The sequence below is a fragment of the Pelophylax lessonae genome, assembly GCF_965119305.1.
Source record: "Pelophylax lessonae genome assembly, chromosome: 5".
NCBI classification, from domain to species: Eukaryota; Metazoa; Chordata; class Amphibia; order Anura; family Ranidae; genus Pelophylax; species Pelophylax lessonae.
The window spans coordinates 143,694,043-143,716,129 of NC_138772.1; the positions used below are offsets into that span (position 1 = coordinate 143,694,043).

Below are 22,087 nucleotides of genomic sequence, written 5' to 3' on the forward strand. Positions count from 1 at the left end.
AGCAAAGACAAGTAGCACAGTGGAATGGGGACAAGTAAGAAAAATTTAACAAAGTACACTCATCTATAGCCATTCTAAATGTTCAATGTTTATATTTGCACAGAGCTTTTCGGTTCTTAATGCCAGTGATCTACTCCAGCACTAAAAGCAGTTTTACTAAAGTTCAACTGCAGCACCACCTACTTTTAAAATCTGATATTGTGGCACAATCATTTAAGAAAATAAATGCGGTCAATGATTTGTGTAACTGGTCAGATGCTAATCTGATACAACAGTAGGTTGTGGTTGCCACTGTTGTTTATGAAGGAAGTGGGGGTAGCAACATGGTACTGCCTAGCCTAAACAATAGGCATCACTTTTATTTTTTGTTTGGCATTTTGTTGAATTATAATGAGCACCAGCTAGCACTGCCAGTGTAAGGAGCCACAGATGAAGAGCCAGACCCTACCAAGTCTCATTTCAGTAGAAGAAGCTAGGCCATCCCTAAAGACACCAGCAGGCATACAGTACAGTACAGTAGTATTAAGTATACATGTAAGGCAATCATGACAATGGCTATATTCTCTGTAATGTCTATTGTTATTTGTGCTCTGCATAACGGCTTGCATAAATGAACAGGATGTGGCAATTCTTCCTGTTCACACATAACAAAACTACTCCCTACATATATTATAATACATGAAGGGTATCTCGCATATTACAAAGTATCTTATAAAAGGAAGGAAAACAAGCAGAATCATTAAATGTCTAGTGGACTAACAATAGTGAAGTCAGAATCCTTGCTGTTGTTGCTGCTGTCATCATCCGGACTGGAACTTAGATTGCCAGAGGAAATGAGTCCCATTAGAGGGTCTGAGAAGGCTAGTGGATTGGATGGAGATGCTGGTTTCTTGTCTGACGGACCTGTGTGTTTCTGCAATGATTCCTTCTGGGCGGACTCTGAGCCTGCATTGAAGCTACTGGTTTCACCCTCCTTGGAGATCAGGATATAATCATCCGATTGCCGGCTCTCTGTACTTCCAGAATCCTCACCTTCTGGCTAAAATGGGGAATGAACAGAACAAGTGCTATGAGTTAGAGGGGAAACTGTAAATGAGATGTATGATCACAGCATACATTTCCATTTTGGAATATTAGCATTGTAATTGCAATACACACAATGGTTATTTTTGACAATCCAATATGAATTTACGTGAAAAATCTCCTTTCATGTTGTGAGTGCTGCCTGTCTGCTAGCCATCTCTTTCCACAACTTCCTGGATTCTTTGCATGCTTTGTGGCTTCTCCTCTGCAGTTTACTTTTAGTTTCTACGGACTACATATCCCACTGTACCGTTCTGCCTGCAAGTAGTGATTCCTGTACTAACTCCATCTCCTGAAACTCCTCCTCTCAGCACCCCTGTAGTTCAGAAGGTAGGCTCTTTGAAATGTGTGACAGCAGTGACTCCTCACAGGGCATAGTGAATGCATGTCACAACATTCAAAAGGGTGCAGGGATCCTCACAAGGTAGGTTTACTAACCAAGATTGTTCAGATTAACAAGAGCAGGCCTAATATAACTGAAATACAATGTGGAAATAAATATTTAATTCAAAACCATAGATATACATCATATTACTGTAAGCTACCTTGGTATTAATTACCCTCTTCAAAGTCTTGTTTCTGTGTGCAATCTGTATTTTTTAAAATAGGGTAGAAGCCTTTTTTGATTCTCTTGTATCACTGCTGATGGAAAGCAACCCATACTGCAGTAATGATTATTAGCCAGGGACCATGTGATCTAGACTTCCTATACTGGGAATTGGATGGAAGCAGTTTTTTAAAATGATGTTCTAGAAAAGATACTTTTTTATATTAAAATTATCAAGATTACTTTGTATTTGCTGACATGTGCCCCCTATTTAATGTGAAATATAAATTAATGCTGGGGTCCATTTAAGGGCCGGTTCCCACTAGTGCGATGCCAGATATCGCTTGTGATTCACACCGCATTGCTGTGCAGATCACATGCAATGTCTATACAATGCCAATTCAGCCATACAAAATGTATGGCTGAATTTGCATCGCATTTCAGACCAAAGTTGTGCAGGACCCTTTTTTTGTCCGTACCGGAATCGGATCGCATGGCTGTTCACACCCATGCATTCCAATTTGGTAAATCACGCTGCGTTTTGCAAACAGATTGTAGGGTGTCGTTAATTTAACATACGCTCCGCAATCAGTTCGCATGAACAGGTTGTGATTTGGATGCGGTGCGAATTTGCAGCAAATTCGCACCACATCTAGTGTGAACCAGCTCTAAAGCTTTTCTCCTGTTTTCTAATGACAGTGGCATTGATTTACTAAAACTGAGTGCAAAATCTGGAGCAGCTGTGCATAGAAATTAATCAGCTTTCAGTTTTTTTTTTTTTTTGTCGAAGCTTAAAGCGGAGTTCCGGCCACAAAATCGACATAATCGATTTTGGGCCATCCGCTTGCTTATTGTCACCTGAAAAAGAAATGGATAGTTACGATTTTTTTTTTTGTTTACTTACCTTGTTATTAAAGAAAAATATACTCACCTTTCTTCCACTTCCTCCCCTTGCAGCCGCGGCAAGCGCAGTCACTTCCTCTTTGCATTGATTCCTGGGAGCTGAACGTCATCGCTCCCCGGAATCAATGCGCCTGCACTGGCCCTGCTCGTAACTTCCGGTGCAGCGCCTCATTCCTTGCTAAACAGCTTCTGGGCATGCCCAGAAGCTGTGGAGGGATGACGCGCCCACACTGGAAGTGACGAGCGGGGCCGTTGCAGGCGCATTCTGGGAGAAGAGGACACGGAAGAAGACACAGAAAAGGACGCGCTGGCTTCAGCTGCCCACTTTGGAGATGGCAGCGCTGGAGAAGAAATTTTCAAGGTAAGTATTTCTTCTAAAAGGTAAGTGCCACCGGGACAGTACAGAGGCTATCCATTGTGGAATGTACTAGCCCTGACTGTCCCGGGGGTATTTTTATTGAAAAAAAAATTTAGTGGCCGGAACTCTGCTTTAATTGAACAAGCTAAAGTTAGAAGCTGATTGGCTACCATGCAAAGCTGCACCAGGTTTTGCACTCTCTATCTTTAGTAAATCAAGCCCAATGTGTTTATACTCACAGAATATCTAAAAGCAGCGTTTTATGTTATTGTGTTGATTTGCACACCGATATGCAATCTGGAATTCCCTATACTTTATACTTGAGATTTGATGGCTGCTCAATGCTCAGTTTACAAATACTCAGTACTTAATTATGGGTAGTTTATAAGTTAGAAATGCGGGAACTGACTTATTTTTAAGGGTGCATGTTTCATTGCCATTATCCTTATTCTTACGCCAGATCTGACTTAGGAACCGCTGAGACAACGCAAGGATACCAGGAAGTGCTGGAAGCCACCGACACAGACGGGACCAGTGGCTGTCTTCGCCTCTCCAGCCTCCTTTTCTGTGGAACGGATGAATGTCTATTAGCAAGCTGGTTTATCACATCTACATTGTGAGTGTATCATTGTTTATGTAAATAAATGATCAATTTTTAAGTCTGGCGCTGTTCTCTTCTTCCCCCTCCGCTTATTATCCTTATTCTTGCTTTGCTACTCAGTGAGCTACTGATCCAAAACAAGCACGTGCATACTAAGCTTTGCCGAACTCTCCCAATCCTACATAAAAAAAAATGCCCAATGCTTCTGAGAACCAATCAGCAATCCCAAATACTGTCTTATGAAGCAGGTGAACAGATCATTAACTCTGTATAAGCCCTGATCCTAAATGCATAAGCACTGTCCAAAATGCGCTTACAGAAGGACCTTCGCTGGAGAAACAGGGTGGCGAGGGATCATGACGAAGGTAAGCTTTAGTGAAAAAGGGGTTTGGCTAGCGAAATAATCTTTTACATTTCCCTATAATGATAAAGTGGCAGATTCTCTTTAAAATCCAAAGGAAACCTACAGCCTATCTAAAGTTTTATATATTTATAAGTGAACATGATGTTCCAAATATAAATACTATTAGCATGAAACATCAGCCATATTTGTGCTCATTAGGGAAATTGATCATATTATAAATTGGGGTATTATCTGTAGTTGTTGCTCTTGTTAACTATTTGCTATACCCAGTTCTAGTGGTTTTACTGCCAATACAATTAACTACTAGTTAATTAATAAAAAAAAAATAAAAATAAAAAAAACACACTTTCTATTTCTTTTATTGACTAGAAAGCTGAAATCCGCACACAAGAACCCAAAAACCCAACCGGCTTCTCAGATTAAGAGTACAGAATATGTGAGCAGCTCTACAAGCTGTATTCATATCTGCAGTTAAACCGTACCGTGTTAGTGTTTTGTTTGCATGCATTGAAATGAGATCTGGGCTTGTTTAGATGTTGCTGTTAAGTGCAGCCATTGGTATTTCCTTATTTGTGAATGTGATATAGAAGCTGTGTAGGGCTGGATTGTTTATAATGGCACTCACGGACATTAGCCTATTTTTGTTTATGTTCCGAATAGCAGGAAACGTTTCTATCTTTATAGCAGCATGATGATGTAAGAGTTGTATGGGTCATGACTAGAAACTGGATGACACCCACCATAGAAATCAATTACTAATAACAATACAACTGGAATGTCTCACTGTCTGCTATATGTTCTTTCATTTATACTGTATAATGATTTTCCTTTTAAAAACTCTTCTAAAACCTCATCCCTTTTTAGACTTGGAATGGCAATATGGCAAATCCGGTATTAGCCAAAAGGGCTAGATCTGGGTTCTAAACAGACCTGGGCTTCCAAACATTTGGTACAGTAGGTGGTGTTTAATACAATAAATCACCGTTTGAATCCACTAGATACACTGCTCTCAGAAATTCTACTGCGCTGGCCCTGACAGCTGAACTGCAAAATCGTGTGTGCCATACAATGCAAGAAAAACAGCCGCATTCTAAGGTATCCAGCATATGCATAAACCTATATCATACTGTACATGGAAGTTTATGACACCACCAGGGTCCTCTGATCTTTATAGCTGAGCCCACTGGTTGGGCAAAACGCAGTGTAAGGATCACATTGGGGTCATGTACTGTCTAGTACACTAGAGTATGATGACCTGTCTACCTCGAAATGTGACTATATTTTGGATTGTATGTCCACATGTGGTTTGAGCTACAGCAAGCCCACTGGCAGCATTCTACACCCTTTGTGATGAGAAGTTGCTGAAATAAGTAAAAAAATTGTAGACACAAAACTGGCAGGAGTTTCTGTTTTTGAGGAGTTTCATCACGCTTTTAACCCGTTTATTAAAACAAGTTCTTATTGTGGATCTGACTACAGCAAATAGTCTGGATACCATTCAAGTATTTTAGATGTATACTAAAAGACGCAGAGGCATGTATGTACTAAAACATACTACGTCTCTGTTTTCAGTTAACTTTTTTTTTATATCTGCTAATTTTTGTTTAGGAATGCTAATCCTTTAAAACAGTACGCTGCCAATTTATGATACTACAAGCTTCCCATGCTTTTCTAATTTCAGAAGATGCATAAAATAATAAATTGAAAAATCTCATTAAAATACCCCATTAAAGAACATATTTTATTATTATGTGGCTTTACGAAAACCACATTGTTTTTTTTTTTATTTTATGTTTTAGCTAGGATAACATTGGAAGAGCCTCTAATAGGGTTTACTGGCCAAGATCCAGCTGTGTGAGGATGGGGCAGATCCAAGGATAAATGATAGGTTTGCCCAAAGGATCTGGGGACATACAGCTCATGGAATGAACAGAAATTTAGATGTGGTTTAGCATGAAAAGGGAAAATAACAAGCCACAGACAAATGTATACATACTGTAAATTTGTCAGAGTTCAAATATTGAGCCCTTCTCAGATTCGGGGAATGTACAATAGCATGTTCTCATCCAGTCTCCTTTGCTGCTGACTAAATGAATGATGACAGGAGGAACTTGCAGTGGCTCACCCAGATAATGACCTTATACATAATGCTCTATGTCTTCTTGACATCTACCATTGTTCAAGATCCGAAACTACTCAATACCAAACACATTAAAACTTGCTGCATTCTGTCTTCATGGTGCCATTGTCTAAGTGAACAATGCTTTTAAACATACCCTGTATCTACTGTTGTTTCTGAAAGACTAACTTTCTAAATATTTTTTTTAGCTGTGGATAGAATGGGAAAAAGGTGGTAAAACCCTTCTAAGGGTAAAATGTATGTCTGTATTTCTCTCAGTTTCTGTCTCTGTGGTGCCATACAAGAAAAAATGGGGTGGGGGGGGTCAAGTTTTGCCTTTTACACTTGGCCCCGTCCTCCCTCTGTCCTTCTTTGGTGCACATTCAGCACCTACTAGACCCGCCCATGGATAACTGGTCAACCTACCAGCTCCACAGTTTCCTAAAGTCCACCACTGACAAATACAGTGCCTTGCGTGACCCTGCCCTATTCAAAGGCTTGTGTTAAGATATGTCTTATGTCCCCCACCACTTATCTTAATTGTATAAATTATTAGTGCCCCTCCCCCACAGATTATGTCATATTACATTTACACAAGTGGGTGGAAGACCGACACTTGACTTTCTCCACTGCCAAAGTGGATCAGGCCATCTTCTTTGCACACAAGTCATCCACCGTTAATATATTTCAGGAGTCCCAAAAACTTTGCATAGGATTTTCCCACACTCGTCTAGCCTATGTTGGAGATATGGACAAGATGAAAGCTCCTACTTACACATCTTTTGGACCTGTTCAAAAATACGCTTCTTTTGTGACCAAGTACGCCAGTTAGTCCTCAAGCTTACCTTGGGAGAACTGGGCACTCACCCCATGAGCTATTTGCTTCGTCTTAAAAATGTCCTGCTTTTGCGGTACAAATCCTCCCTTGCGGTACATTTACTAAATGTAGACGAGGCTTGCATTCTGTCTTTTTGGAAACAACATGTTAATCCTCCCATCTGTGGTAAGGCATTGCAAGCTGCTTACAGTTACAAGCATGACTCCCAGAAGGCAAAGGCATGATGGGAGTCATAGTTCTGCAACAGCTGGAGGTCCACAGGTAAAGCACCCATGATCTGTAGCGTTACAGATAGGCCTATCTTTGCTAATCTAGCTACCCACTGTGGCACCCCCCCGCCCCTTTTGTGGTTTCTTCTTTTTTAATTTTTTCTTTCCATCTTTATTGGCAGTTTCTCATACCTACATTGCAAAGAAAAAATGGGATTTCTGTACTTACTGTAAAATCAATTTCCCTGAGTTCATCGACGGACACAGCACCCACCCCTCTATAGACTTCTAATACTGCTTGCTACTAAATTGATTACTTAGAGCAGAGATGGGGTTTATATACCAGCTGAGGATGGCCCATGGGCGTAGCAATGTGTTTTTGTTCTGCCTAGTTCTACTCCTGGAGGAGGCTATATAACCCAGTAGTTATGATCTATGGAGCACTGTGTCCATCGATGAACAAAAGAGAAATTTTTTTTTTCTTTTTTTTCCATTGAAGGGCAACGAATACAGATCTCAGGCAGCCAGCCAGCCAGCCCGGAAACCTTGTCTGGTATACATCAAGATTTTCTTCTGCTTTATTCAATATGTACTTCAGTCATTGTACTTCAGTCATTACCATAGATCTACGACCTGCTCATCCTTACCTGTTAGAATATGATACTATTGCTGCACACCGAGATTGTAAACCACTGTCCTTCGTTAAATAAAGAATAAAGAAAAAAAAAAAAAAAGAAGAAGGAAACAGGGTTTACCAGTACAGGAAGGCAAATACAACATTATAACACTCTCAGAAGTTTTAACCCTTCCTCACTTTATTAAAAATGTATTCTTTGTTTTTACCTGTATACAGATTAGAGAGATTTTCCAGTACTTGTTTGCCCTGTCAGGAAGTGAGGGAAAATATCCCCAATAGGGACACAGGCACAAAGAAAAACATGGTAGAGGCTTTAAACCTTTCTCATTGTATCAATAAAAAAAAGAAAAGTTTTGGCTGTAGTTGGGCTTTAAACATTGTATTTTTGTTGTATGCATTTGACAAGTGTTTAAAAGCTGGAGTTCCACCCAAAAGTAGAACGCTTATCTGATTCCTCCCCCACCCCCTCTGGCGCCACATTTGGGCCCCTTCGGATGGAAGGGGGAGCAGGTACCTATTTTTGACAGGTACCCTGTCCCTACTTCTGTCGGACCTCGCCGCAGTTAGGTATGTCAGCGGTTTGGCCCCCCTCCTCCACCCTCCTCCTTCCCCTGCTGCCGGACCAGTGAGAGAGCGCAGTAGGGAACCCCTTCCAGCAATGGCGGCGGCAGCACCCGACAGCCGATGGAAACATCGGCTGGGGTGCCAACCTCTCTGGATTCCAGGATAGGTAGGTGTCCTAATGTTAAATATCAGCAGCTACAGTATGTGTAGCTGCTGAACATTTTTGGAAATATTTTGTTAAATCTTTTCATGTGACAACACTTAAGAAATTACACTTTGCTGTAATGTAAAGCAGTGAGTGAAAAGCTTGTATAAAAGTGTAAATTTGCTGTCCCCTCCAAATAACTCAACACGGCCATTAATGTCTAAACCGCTGGCAACAAAAGCGAGTACACTAAGTGGAAATGTCCAAATTGGGCCCAAAGTGTCATTATTTTCTAGCACTGCCTTAACCCTCTTGGGCATGGAGTTCACCAGCACTTTACAGGTTGCCACTGGAGCCCTCTTCCACTCTTCCATGACAACATCACGGAGCTGATGGATGTTAGAGACCTTGCGCTCCTCCACCTTCCATTTGAGGATGCCGCACAGATGCTCAATAGTATTTAGGTCTTGAGACATGCCTGGCCAGTCCATCACTTTTACCCTAAACTTCATTAGCAAGGCAGTGGTTGTCTTGGAGGTGTGTTTGGGGTCGTTCTCATGTTGGAATACTGCCCTGCGGCCCAGTCCCTGAAGGGAGGGTATCATGCTCTGCTTCAGTATGTCACAGTACATGTTGGCTTTCATGCTTCCCTCAATGAACTGTAGCTCCCCAGTGTCGGCAGCACTCATGCAGCCTCAGACCATGACACTCCCACCGCCACGCTTGACTGTAGGCAAGACACTCTTATCTTTGTACTCCTCACCTGGTTGCCCCCACACACGCCTGACACCCTCTGAACCAAATAAGTTTATTTGGTCTCATCAGACCACAGAAAATGGTTCCAGTAATCCATGTCCTTAGTCTGCTTGTCTTCAGCAAACTGTTTGCGGGCTTTCTTGTGCATCATCTTTAGAAGAGGCTTCCTTCTGGGAGGACAGCCATGCAGATCAATTTGATGCAGTGTGCTGCGTATGGTCTGAGCACTGACAGGCTGACCCCCCCACCCCTTCAACCTCTGCAGCAATGCTGGTAGCACTCATACATCTATTTCCCAAAGAAAACCTCTGGGTATGACGCTGAGCAACTTCTTTGGTCGACCATGGCAAGGCCTGTTCTGAGTGGAACCTGTCCTGATAACCACGGTATGGTCTTGGCCACCGTGCTGCAGCTCAGTTTTAGGGTCTTGACAATCTTCTTTTAGCCTAGGCCATCTTTATGTAGAGCAGCAATTCTTTTTTTCAGATCCTCAGAGAGTTCCTTGCTATGAGGGGCCATGTTGAACTTCCAGTGACCAGTATGAGAGAGTGAGAGCGATAACCAAAATTTAACACACCTGCTCCCCATTCACACCTGAGACATTGTAACACTAACAAGTCAAATGACACCGTGGAGGGAAAATGGCTAATTGGGTCCAATTTGGAGATTTTACCTTATGGGTGCACTCACTTTTGTTGCCAGCGGTTTAGACATTAATGGCTGTGTGTTCAGTTATTTTGAGGGGACAGCAAATGTACACTGTTATACAAGCTGTACACTCACTACTTTACATTGTAGCAAAGTGTCATTTCTTCAGTGTTGTAATATTTACAAAAGTGTGAGGGGTGAATTCACTTTTTTCACCTGCATTCTCAGGTCTGCAACCTTACCAGCTATAGCAAGGGTGAGCTTCTGTCTATGTTGAATTACAGAGAATTCAACAGTATGAATATAAATAACACCCAACAAGAGGTTTAGGAGGCCCAGGATGGTTCAGGCTAGCATGTTACACTTGTAACTGAAACAGCAGTTTGGAATGGCCCAACTCTTTTCTCTAACTGTAAATTTTACTGTCTATCCTCAAGGAAATAAGTCAGCATTAACCTTAAACATTCTAGTTTTAACAGTATTACACGGTTTTGTGCCCCCTTTTTTTCTATCCTTATACTGTCATTAAAGACTCACACCAATGTCTTTTTACAAGCTTACAAGGGCAGACCACTCTCATAATGTTATCACTCTGTACTGCTTTGTATTCCCATCAAATGCAGAAAGAGATTTTTTTTTTGTCCCCAGATCTACTTTTTCCTAATCTATCTTTTATTATTAAAAAACATCTCAGTAGGAAACAAGTTACATCCAAAAAATGAAAAACATAAAGCGATTGCTGGTATACAAGTTGGTTCTGCCGAACATAAGCTCTCCACTTACTGATATGTGGATGACATTTTATTCTATATTTCAAATCCTCAAGTTACTAATACAAATATGATGTCAGAACTGACCTACTTTAACCTCAATCTAATTTTAACATTAACTATACTAAATCTGAAATTCTTCCCATTATCATGGTGCCTAGTCTAGCTACTACATTACAAGTTTCCTTTCCATTTACCTGGAAGTCCCAAGCCTTGAAATATCTTGGCATTAACCTGACCCCACATTTAAACTCACTGTATGCTTGTAACTTTGAATCCCTACTCTTCTCATTTCTGACATCCTCAGCTGGGACAAAACCTTCTTCATGGCTCAACAGGATTATTATAATTATTATATTATAAAAATGAATATCCTGCCTAAAATCTTATATCTTCTTCAAATGATTCCCATCAGGCTCCCAAATGAATTATTTTCCCATCAGCATAACTCTTTCCAGCTGTTAATCAAGTCTAAAAAAAAATGACCAGGTTAGCAAGATCTATCATTGGATGTACCAAATTTGATTAGGCCTACTAGATATTGCTTTATACTATAAAGCAGAAGCAATGCCGAAGATTTATATTTGGTATTATAAGGTACATGACAAATTATGAGTGCCTCTTGAAAAAGCCCTGGAAGGTAAAAATCAAGGTCATGCAACAACACAGAGGTTTCTAGGAATTTACATCTCCTTGAACACACAATACTTCAAAGATCTGGGATACCATGATCATGGAAAGCCACTAATATCCTTAGTGGCTTTCCATGGTCTGACCCCGGTGCATTCCTAGCTTTCTACTGTTTGAGGGGTGCAGACTGAGAGATCTGCTATTTCAAATTCATGACTCAGGGGAAACGTCAACCCCTGAATAACCTGAGACAGAGGTGGGGACAATTTCCAATGGATCACTGGAGGAAATATACTATATTACCAAAGTATTGGGATGCCTGCCTTTACACACACATGAAATGTAATGGCATCCTAGTCTTAATCAGGCACTGAAGTTGGAAAGAAGGCCTGGCTCGCAGTCTGCACTCTAATTTATCCCAAATGTGTTCTATTGGGTTGAGGTCAGGACTCTGTGCAGGCCAGTCAAGTTCCTCCACCCCAAACTCGCTAATCAATGCCTTTATGGACCTTGCTTTGTGCAATAGTCCAAATCATTTGGTGGAGGGGGATTTTGTGTGGAGTTGTTTTTCAGGGGTTGGGCTTGCCCCCTTAGTTCCAGTGAAGGGAACTCTTAAAGCGTCAGCATACCATGACATTTTGGACCAATTCATGCTCCCAACTTTGTGGAAACAGTTTGGGGTTGGCCCTTCCTGTTCTAACATGACTGTGCACCAGTGCAAAAAGCAAGATCCATGAAGACATGGATTAGCGAGTTTGGGGTGGAGGAACTTGACTGGCCTGCACAGAGTCCTGATCACAACCCGATAGAACACCTTTGGGATAGATTAGAGCACAGACTGCGAGCCAGGCATTCTCTCCAAAATCAGTGCCTGATCTCACAAATGCTCTTCTGGAAGAATGGTGAAACATTCCCATAGACACATTCCTAAACCTTGTGGACAGCCTTCCCAGAACAGTTGAAGCTGTTATAACTGCAAAGGGTGGGCCAACTCAATATTGAACCCTATGGACTAAGACTGGGATGCCATTAAAGTTCATGTGCGTGTAAAGGCAGGCGTCACAATACTTTTGGTAACATAGCGTATACACGATTACTCAATTTTGTTACTAAATGTCTCCCACTCACGAGATTCATGAATTTGGTGTCCCCTTCTTTGAGACTCTGTGCAGCAGATACTAAACTGGAACATATACTGTACAGTGGGGATCGGAAGTTTGGGCACCCAAGGTAAAACTTTGTATTAGTGTGCATAAAGAAGTCATGGAAAGATGGAAAAATCTCCAAAAGGCATCAAATTACAGATTAGACATTCTTATAATATGTCAACAAAAGTTAGATTTTATTTCCATCATTGACACTTTCAAAATTACAGAAAACAAAAAAATGGCGTCTGCAAAAGTTTGGGCACCCTGCAGAATTTATAGCATGCACTGCCCCCTTTACAAGGCTGAGACCTGCCAGTGTCATGGATTGTTCTCAATCATCGTCTGGGAAGACCAAGTGATGTCAATCTCAAAGGTTTTAAATGCCCAGACTCATCTGACCTTGCCCCAACAATCAGCACCATGGGATCTTCTAAGCAGTTGTCTAGAAAACAGAAACTGAAAAAAGTTGACGCTCACAAAGCTGGAGAAGGCTATAAGAAGATAGCAAAGCGTTTTCAGATGTCAATATCCTCTGTTCAGAATGTAATTAATAAATGGTAGTCATCAGGAACAGTGGAAGTTAAAGCAAGATCTGGAAGACCAAGAAAAAAAAAAAAACCAAGACAGAACAGCTCGCAGGATTGTGAGAAAAACCAATTCAAAACCCACGTTTGACTGCACGATCCCTCCAGAAAGATCTGGCAGACACTGTAGTTGTGGTACACTATTCCACTATAAAGAGATACAATTATGGTCTTCATGGAAGAGTCATCAGAAGTAAACCTCTTCTACGTCCTCACCACAAAAATCAGTGTTTGAACTTTGCAAATGAACATATAGACAAGCCTGATGCATTTTGGAAACAAGTTCTGTGGACCGACGAGGTTAAAATTGAACTTTTTGGCTGGAATGAGCAAAAGGTACGTTTGGAGAAGAAGGGGCACAGAATTTAATGAAAAGAACCTCTGTCCAACTGTTAAGCATGGGGGTGGATCAATCATGCTTTGGGGTTGTATTGCAGCCATTGGCACAGGGAACATTTCACGAGTAGAAGGAAAAATGGATTCAATAAAATTTCAGCAAATTTTGGATGGTAACTTGATGCCATCTGTGAAAAAGCTGAAGTTAAAGAGAGGATGGCTTCTACAAATGGATAATGATCCTAAACACACCTCGAAATCCATGGGGGAATTACATCAAGAGGCGTAAACTGAAGGTTTTGCCAAGGCCTTCACAATTTCCTGACCTCAACATAAATGAAAATCTATGGATAGCCCTTAAAAGAGCAGTGCGTGACAGACAGCCCAGAAATCTCAAAGAACTGGAAGACTTTTGTAAGGAAGAATGGGCAAAGATACCTCAAACAAGAATTGAAAGACTCTTGGCTGGCTACAAAAAGCATTTACAAGCCGTGATACTTGCCAAAGGGGGCAGTACAAGATATTAATTCTGCAGGGTGCCCAAACTTTTGCAGACGCCATTTTTTTGTTTTCTGTTATTTTGAAAGTGTCAATGATGGAAATAAAATCTAACTTTTGTTGACATATAAGAATGTCTAATCTGTAATTTGATGCCTTTTGGAGATTTTTCCATCTTTCCTTGGCTTCTTTATGCACATAAATACAAATTTTTACCTGGGGTGCCCAAACTTTCGATCCCCACTGTATTCTCTTCTTAAGAATCTATACCGTATTATGATAAGGAATGGGAAAGAGAACTTGGATGTACCTTCTCTGCTCACCAAACGAACAAGATACTTCAATTGTCTCAGAGATGTTCTATCAACGTAATAACTCAGGAACCCTGTTATAGATTAATGATCTAATGGTTTAACTTTAAAAAGCTATACCCACACATGTCAGACCTCTGCTGGAAGGTTGTGGTCAGAAGGACACCATCTTAAATAATTGGTGGCGCTGTCCTGTTCTTTCCCAGTTTTGGCATCAAGGCACACAAGACCTAGACACCACTCCCCAAGATGACCCCTCAGTGTACATACTTAATAACATGTCTAGGCCTAAAAACATTTATAATAAAAGTATATTACTATATCTTTTTAATGTGCCAAAAGCCTTATTGCAGTCTTCTGGAAAAGGCCTAAGACCCCCACCTTTGCTGATTAGGTTACTAGTAGCAATACCATTCTGGAGGTCCAGTGCTGGGGCTTCTCAAATATGACAACTTTTATGAGATTTGGGCAACTTGGATACACCACTACAGTGAAAATTTCTCAACCATCCAACCGACCTTATCTTCACTTTTTGCTCCCTACCTTACTCCACAACCCTAGATTCTTGGGTTTCTCTTAGAATGTAATGTCTATTTACAATGGCAAGAAAAAGTGGGTGTGTTCAATAAAGACACAAGAAATTTAAATTTTTGTGTGTCATCAGCTTAAAGTGGATGTAAATCCTCTCCTATACCCAGTGAAGTGAATAGCCACAGATGATACACAGAGATGAAAAATCTCCCTACATAAGTTTTACATGTATATCTGCAGTCTTACCCTTTCAACATTCTTTAGAAAGTGCACATCCTGTTACAAATCTTTCTTCCTCATTCAGTAGTGGGTGTGGAGTCTGGGCATACACTGTGTGTGAGCTAATTGGAGGAAAGTGACACACCCCCATTCCACATAGGCAGAAGAATGAAGAAACTTGCAGAGCTGCAGTCTGAATAGACCAGTTCTCTGCTTATCTATCTTTAAGTTCCCTCCCTGACACAAATTTCCATCCACTTTTATCTCCTGTGTTGGAGAGCTTGTCAGACGTTATCATGCTAATAAAAGAGGAACGGAGTGGCAGAAAGACGCGGCACTCAGAGCTTTGGAGAGAGATAAGTAAACACTACAGATATATGTGTCCAGGTCAGATTTCATGAATGGGGTTTAGAACCAACATTACATATTTAAAACATTGCACATTCTAATCTATCCCATCCCTCAAAAAAAAAAAAAAAAAAAAAAAATTCTATACAAAATATTACTCCTACATTCAAGTGACTGTAGCATCTCTCCTATGATCACCAATTCCATACCAAACCATTCCATTTCAACATTCCATACCAAGTACTTTAAGGCATTCTTCCCAAATTTGTTGAAATGTGTTCAAAGCTCCCCTATGCTAACAGCTTTCATTTTAAATTCAAACAACTGCTGATATCAATTCCCTCACTGTTTGTGAAAGTAGCAAAATCCATATTCATGTCATCAACTTTCAAACAAGATACACTGTTCTAATGTAATGAAGGAATCGCAGTACAGAGCACTCTCTGAGATCAGTCGTTTTCTTGATATTTTGCTAAGGGATTCTTTATTGAGGCGTTTCAATAGACAAGAGTCTTAAAAAAAGAGTTACTGTAAGTCCACAGAGCAACAATTACAAGCACAGCAAGGTCACAGGCAGTAAAGGGGTAAAAGAAAAAACACATCCAGGATGGCAACACTAAAAATATGTCACCAGCTTTATTCAGTGATTACTTCATAGTTACAAATGCAACAATTTAGAGCCTCGCAGAATCCCTTCATCAGGCAGATTGTCACATGCCTGATGAAGGGGTCCTGCAAGACTCTGAAACATCTTTTTTTTTTTTTTAACTATGATGTGTTCGCTGAAAAAAAGCATTGGACCTGTTCTGGAAATTTTTGGAATGCTTTCAAGACTTTGAATGTCTTTGGTTTCCAGTCGCTGCAGCACCCAATTATCTTTACAGCAAGTTACAGGAACACGTGCATTGGGAATACTGTGCTTGGAACAGAGTGTGGCAACACGATACAGCAAATAGTGAACCCTGCACCCAAAGCAGCACAATAAAATGGCAGGAATGAGTTCAGAGTCACAGTGATAGCAGGCTAAGGTAATCCAGTGGGGTCACAGACAGCAACACAGAACAGCAAGGAGATAAGTCCAGGGGACACAGGGCAGCAATTCTACACAGAGAGGGTTAGGATTAGGGGCACAGCAAGGCGCAAACAAAAGAAAAAATTAGTCCAAGGGTAACAGGGCAGATATCCATGTACAGCAAGGGGAAAACAGCATAAGGATATAGCAAGGACGGTACAGGAGGTTTCCGGTTCTTGGGGGGTGGGGTAGCAGTTTAGAGTGCACAAAGGCCGGGTATCACCCAGGGGCGAGGGGGGGGGGGTTGGGGGGTTTTGGGGATGAAGCATAGCAGAAAGCCTTTAGTGGGAGATCGCAGTGTCCTGGGAAAGGTGGGGATTTCATGTGTTTCGGTCTTAACTTAAGTAGCCCATCACAGGTAGAAACACAACAGACCAGTGATGACATGGTACCAGATCACAGGATCTTTGTGTGGCCTGGCCTTAATTCAAGTCCATGCAGATAGCACATCGCAGGAGCGGAACACAACAGGAAGCTCTGGTGTAGCCTGACTAACTCAGGTCCACAAAGGTAGCACATCACAGGGGAAAGACAGCAAGAGGGTCTTGTGTGGCCTGGCCTCTACTCAGGCTCATACAGGTAGCTCACTGAAAGAGGGGAAAAAACTGGTGGTACTAACAAAGCAGTAGAGTCACAGGTTCTGTACACCTGGCAACAGCTCAGAGTGCACACAGGCAGCCACATCTTAAAGAGAAGAAGCAGACACAAGGGAGCCACCAGCAGCACATTACAGGGTCCTAGGGTAGGTGGAGGGCCTGTGTGGCATCACAGCAGAGCGAGAAGGGAATAAGTGCAGTGCCCATGTCTACACAGGCAGCGTCATAATCAAGAAAGGGTAGGGAGGAAGAACATACATTGCCCCGGCTCAGATATTTAAACTCTAAGAGGGGGCATGATCCCATGGCCAGATAACATGTTTGGTGTCAGGTTGTGCTGGTGGCAGGCTTTGCCCACTTTTCCCCCTAGCTGGCTGAGGGCAAGCCCTTTGTCTCCAGTGAGCACTGCAGAGCATTAGAGACAAAGGCACACAGCCTTTGCCTCACACACTTGAGACAGAGGGGAATCATCCTTACGATCTTTGATTTTTGCTTTATGATACATGCACCTCCTCCTGCACAGCGGGAAAGAGAACAGTGATCATCCATTTATATATCACATTATGCATTTTCTTAAAAATGTATTTTAGAAGAAGGTTTAGCGGTGGAGAATCTATTTACATTTATAAGCCAATGTTTTGCACTGGTATTAAAACAAATTAACAACATAAGTTTATTTAATGAAACTGAAGTTACCTCAAGCAAGTGTACCTTTTTATGGCATGGATCTTCCTGCATCTCCTTGGCAAGGCCATCACTTTCATCTTTTCTTTGCAGGTTGGAGCAATAGTGATCATCTGTGATGGTTATCTCCTCATTCTCTTCAGCTTCAAGGAGGCTTTGATTGAACCTTAGCGACCCTTTTAAAATGTCCTTTACCTGGTGGTAGATAACATGAATCACTTCTACATTCTTGTGAGACCCTATTGCCCACATGTGTTATACAAAGCCTTCCCTGGCCTAGCACGGCACACTTCTATACGTTTGCATTTAAACATATACCAGCAAAATATGCTACCAACTGCCCTATGAAATATATGGTGTAAAAGCAAAAGTAGATTAAATCTCAATCAATCCTTCCTCAACCATAAGGTCAGTCTGCCAGCAGATATATGCAATTAAACATCATGCCACTGGCCTCCAAGGAACATTTCCACGCGTCAAGTGAGCGGGCATGTACGCATGATGTTGCTAGTGGGCGCCATGCGTGTACGCTCCGTCACCAAGGTATGCATTTGGCCGGGGACTACCTTCTGGAACGCCAGGGAAGCCATGCAGTGTCCGCTGAGACAGCTTCAGGTGCTCAGCTGAGTGGGGGTAAGGACCACCTGTACACAATTCCCAGATTATGGCCTTATAACTAGAGCCTGTAGGGAACTATATAAATTCCTTTATGTGGCCTATTTGATACCCATCTGGGCATTACTCTGCAGATGTGTATTGAGTGCAGTTTGGTGGTCAATGTGAGTGAATATTTTTTACCTTTTTTTTCTTCCTCAAGCCAGTATTCTATAGCCATGTGAACAGGCTACCTCTGTTAAGAGGGAGGAGGGGGGGGGGTTCTGAGGGTCTTGGGTTTGGCTTTTTTTTTTTTTACATAATTGAAACCCTTTTGTTTTTTTATCCTAATAAGCTAATGAAATACTGAAATCCTGCCCTCTCTCCTAGTGAGTGTTTATACAGGCTTTTTTGGACTAACACATCCTCTCAACTTTGTGTCTCTTCAAGAAATTAAACACCTTGCAATCAGTCTGCCTACTTATTGCACGCCACAGGCAGCCACAAGTGACTCAACTTTTCAAGGTAATACTGTTTTGAATGTGGAGACAGATTTCTGTTTGTTTTTTTTCCTTTTATTAACTTTTTCCTTTTTTTCATATTTAAATTTAGGATAAAGTGTAGACACATCGTTTTTTTTTTTAGATCTAAAAATATATACAAATATTTGCTTTTTACCCACTTAAATCTAACTTGCATAAATTTACTTTTAGAGTAAGGCTAAATAATCTACTAAAGCCAGTATACAAATTCAAATTATCAATTTAATGTGATTCAAAGACACGTCCTTTTTTCACTTTTCACCTAACCTATTTTCATTCACAATTTCACATTATTTAATTTTTTTTAACTATATTATATGTTTCACCTTTGATTGTCCTCATACTTTTAATTTTGTAAAATCCTACTAAGAAGAGTTAAATTATAAACATATGTTCCTTCCTTAACTAACTTTACTGCACTTGTCTGTCACTCTGCACTAACCCCCACACACAATAATATAAACTTATTTTAAGTCTTTTCTGGAAATTGTCTACAGCAGGTGTTCAGCCCCATATCTAGGCATATCAACCACCTTGACCCCAGCCACCTGGGGGGCGAGGATGTCCTAGAGCGACCTGGATTCTACGTTTCTGGTTTATCGAATGTTCCCCATCTATTAGGTAACTATGATATGACATACTTCTAAGATTCTGATGTATTTTTTTATATTTAGACAAGCTAGTCCCCCTGAAAAAGACCACGACTCCTTTGGTTGAAACATGCTGGGGCACATCTTTGGGGCAGTATTTTGGTACCATTTGAGTATACCTGCCTATCCTATAAATGTTGTCATGTTTGATGGGTTATGTTCAAAATTATGTAAACCAGAGCTCATATTTTAATACTTCGTGGTTTTTTAATATTTGTAAAATATAAATATATTTGATACATCTTAAATGAGTCCAATATTCTTTTTGACGCTAAAAACCCCCTGGGGGAATCCTTCCATTGTATACCAGCAAAATATCCTACCAAATGCCCTATGAAATATATGGCGTAAAAGCAAAAGTAGATAAAATCTTAATCAAACCTTTCCTCAACCATAAGGTCAGGCTGTCAACAGATATATGTAATATGATAAATAAATTTGATAGAAATGGCAGCTGGATGTATGTTTTTGCTGATTAACACAGCATGAAAACTTTTAATTTATGTCTAGACAACCCATCATATAAGGAACATATTCAGAATTCCAGGACAGAAATAGATAATAGATAGCCTCCCAAATGAAGTGTTGGGAAAATCAATTTGTTGAAGTATTGAACATACATTCCTATAAGATCCATATGCAGAAATATTAGAAAATTAACACATTTGAGTGTAAGCTACTACTGGATCCTGCTCATAAAGCTAATTTTCACTCCATACACTATCCAAGTAATTTCCAATTGGTGATCCAATCTTTTGGAATACATTGCTAGTCATCAGTACCCCAGTTTAAACATCAATTTACTTGTAGTCCAAGTAGAAGTACATCTTTATACCGGTTTTACATCTTTCATAATATGTTTGAAGCCAAACCTGATGATCAAGCTCAGCTTCATGATTTCACAGGAATGTACAAAGAATTTGGGGCCGACATTTGGAGGCAGGAAAAAGAGGAAATACTGAAATCTGACAATGTGAAGTAGGTAAAAGTGTGAAGTGGCCTCCAAAAATATATTCTTTTAGAGAAGGTTCAAAAAAGAATATATAACATGCTTTGATATCTTATAAGGTATGGTAGTTGTGTACTCATAGAATGTTCAGAAGGGCCTTTTTATGTCTTTTTGCAGGGTTTACATAAGTTTAACACAGGATTCACACATTTTCCAATAAAATCCGAATAGAAAATGTCTGAATTGTGTCTGATTTATAAACAGTCCCTTAGTGGGAGATTAACTAAAACTTGAGCACTTAGAATCTAGTGCCGCTATGCATGGTAGCCAAGCTTTTGACAATTTAACCTGGAAGCTGATTGTTTTCTATGCAGAGCGGCACCAGATTTTGTCCTCATTTAGTGTCCTCTAAAAAATGTTGAGCAATGTTTTATGAACGGGGCACAAGCATAATATGTTTCCCTGTCATCCTCTCTACTGTCTCACAGCAGTGTTGTTCTTAAAGGTGAGGATGTATATTCCAGATCCACCCCCATCTTCTGATTGACTGCCAGCAACATCTGTTTAGAAGACAGAGTGGTAGGTGCATAATACTCTGCAATAGTAAAAGATAGAACTACTAAAGCTGACCATAGATGGTTTGAATCTCAGCTGTTTCAGCAGGGACTGGCCGAGATTCAAACTATGTTTGGGCAGGCTAATTGTACCCAAGTTGATCAATTAATCAACTTTGATACAACCATCCTGTTGGCTTTTACATGCAATTTTTGCTAGTGTCTATTAGAGCAGCTAGCAGTTCACTGTCTGTGTTGATGGGGGAGTTGAGCAATTTTCTTTCCTGCAACCAGACACTCCATCTATAGAAGGCTTTAGGATAAATGTACATCTGATTTAAAAACTAGTTGAAATGCAGCAGGCTTTTAAATGCAAATTGGCTTAATTCAAGACCAGTTTTGGAAGTGCATGAGATACTTCCAACTTGCATTCATGTTGACTTGTTTTAGAAAAAAATACATTTAAATGAAGCAGAATCGGATATGCTGTGTTAAGCATAATCAAAAGCAAATCCAACGCAGCAATACATGCAAGAGAAACACTTCTCCATGATTCTTCAAAACCTAAATACACTCCTGCTTTACATGATTTTTCTATCTTAAAAAAATGCAAAATCCTTAAAAAATAGGAAGAATGTGGTCCACAGAAATTGAGCATATAGCAGTGACACCTTGGACCGAAACAATTTAGACTTTGTTCACTCCAGCTTAAAGACTCTTGTAAAATTTTTAGTTTTGCTATAAAACCCCAACTCTAAATGCACATGAAATTATTGTTTCCAAACCATCAATGCACGCACAAGTTAGAACTTGTGTTGGATTCTACATCAAAGCAATTTGCATTGCCCAGAGGCACATATACCTGCACTAAGCACAAGTCAGTAGATGCTGCTCATGAACGTGCCAGTTCTGAACCATCCCATAGATCTTCAGCTCCAGTAGAAATGCAGCCTTCAGCATTCTATGACTTGTAGTCCTACTAGTGGAGAATAACAGCTTTTCTTCATAGCATCCTAAATTCCTTCAATTACATTTGTTATGATTTTGGCTGTTTAGTGTGAGGATAATTGATATAAGTGAACATAAAGAGTAACTCCACTTTTGTTGAGTAAAAAAACATTCCCCTCTGGGTGATCAATGTACAATGCAGGGATTTTAATAAACTTTGTTGCAGATTCTTACCTTTTGTTATTCTCAAGAAATAGCTGTTTGTTTCTCTGTGTAGATGTGGAAAAGGAATCTAATAGGAGTCATTTTATATATATCACTCAGATGCTGCACCTGCAGGGTTCTAATGAG

General features: G+C 40.4%; 1 protein-coding gene across 1 annotated transcript in view; it reads right to left on the minus strand.

Annotated features, from left to right (window-relative positions):
- Positions 1-391: 391 nt before the first annotated feature.
- Positions 392-22,087, minus strand: part of TBC1D5 (TBC1 domain family member 5) — a 513,309-nt gene continuing 491,613 nt past the window's right edge. Inside the window, exons 19-20 of the mRNA XM_082257835.1 lie at positions 17,512-17,694; positions 392-1,039 (exon numbers count right to left, since the gene is read on the minus strand). Of these exons, the coding sequence (XP_082113961.1) occupies positions 740-1,039; positions 17,512-17,694 (483 nt within the window). The 3' untranslated portion in view covers positions 392-739. The remainder of the gene's footprint in view (positions 1,040-17,511; positions 17,695-22,087) is intronic.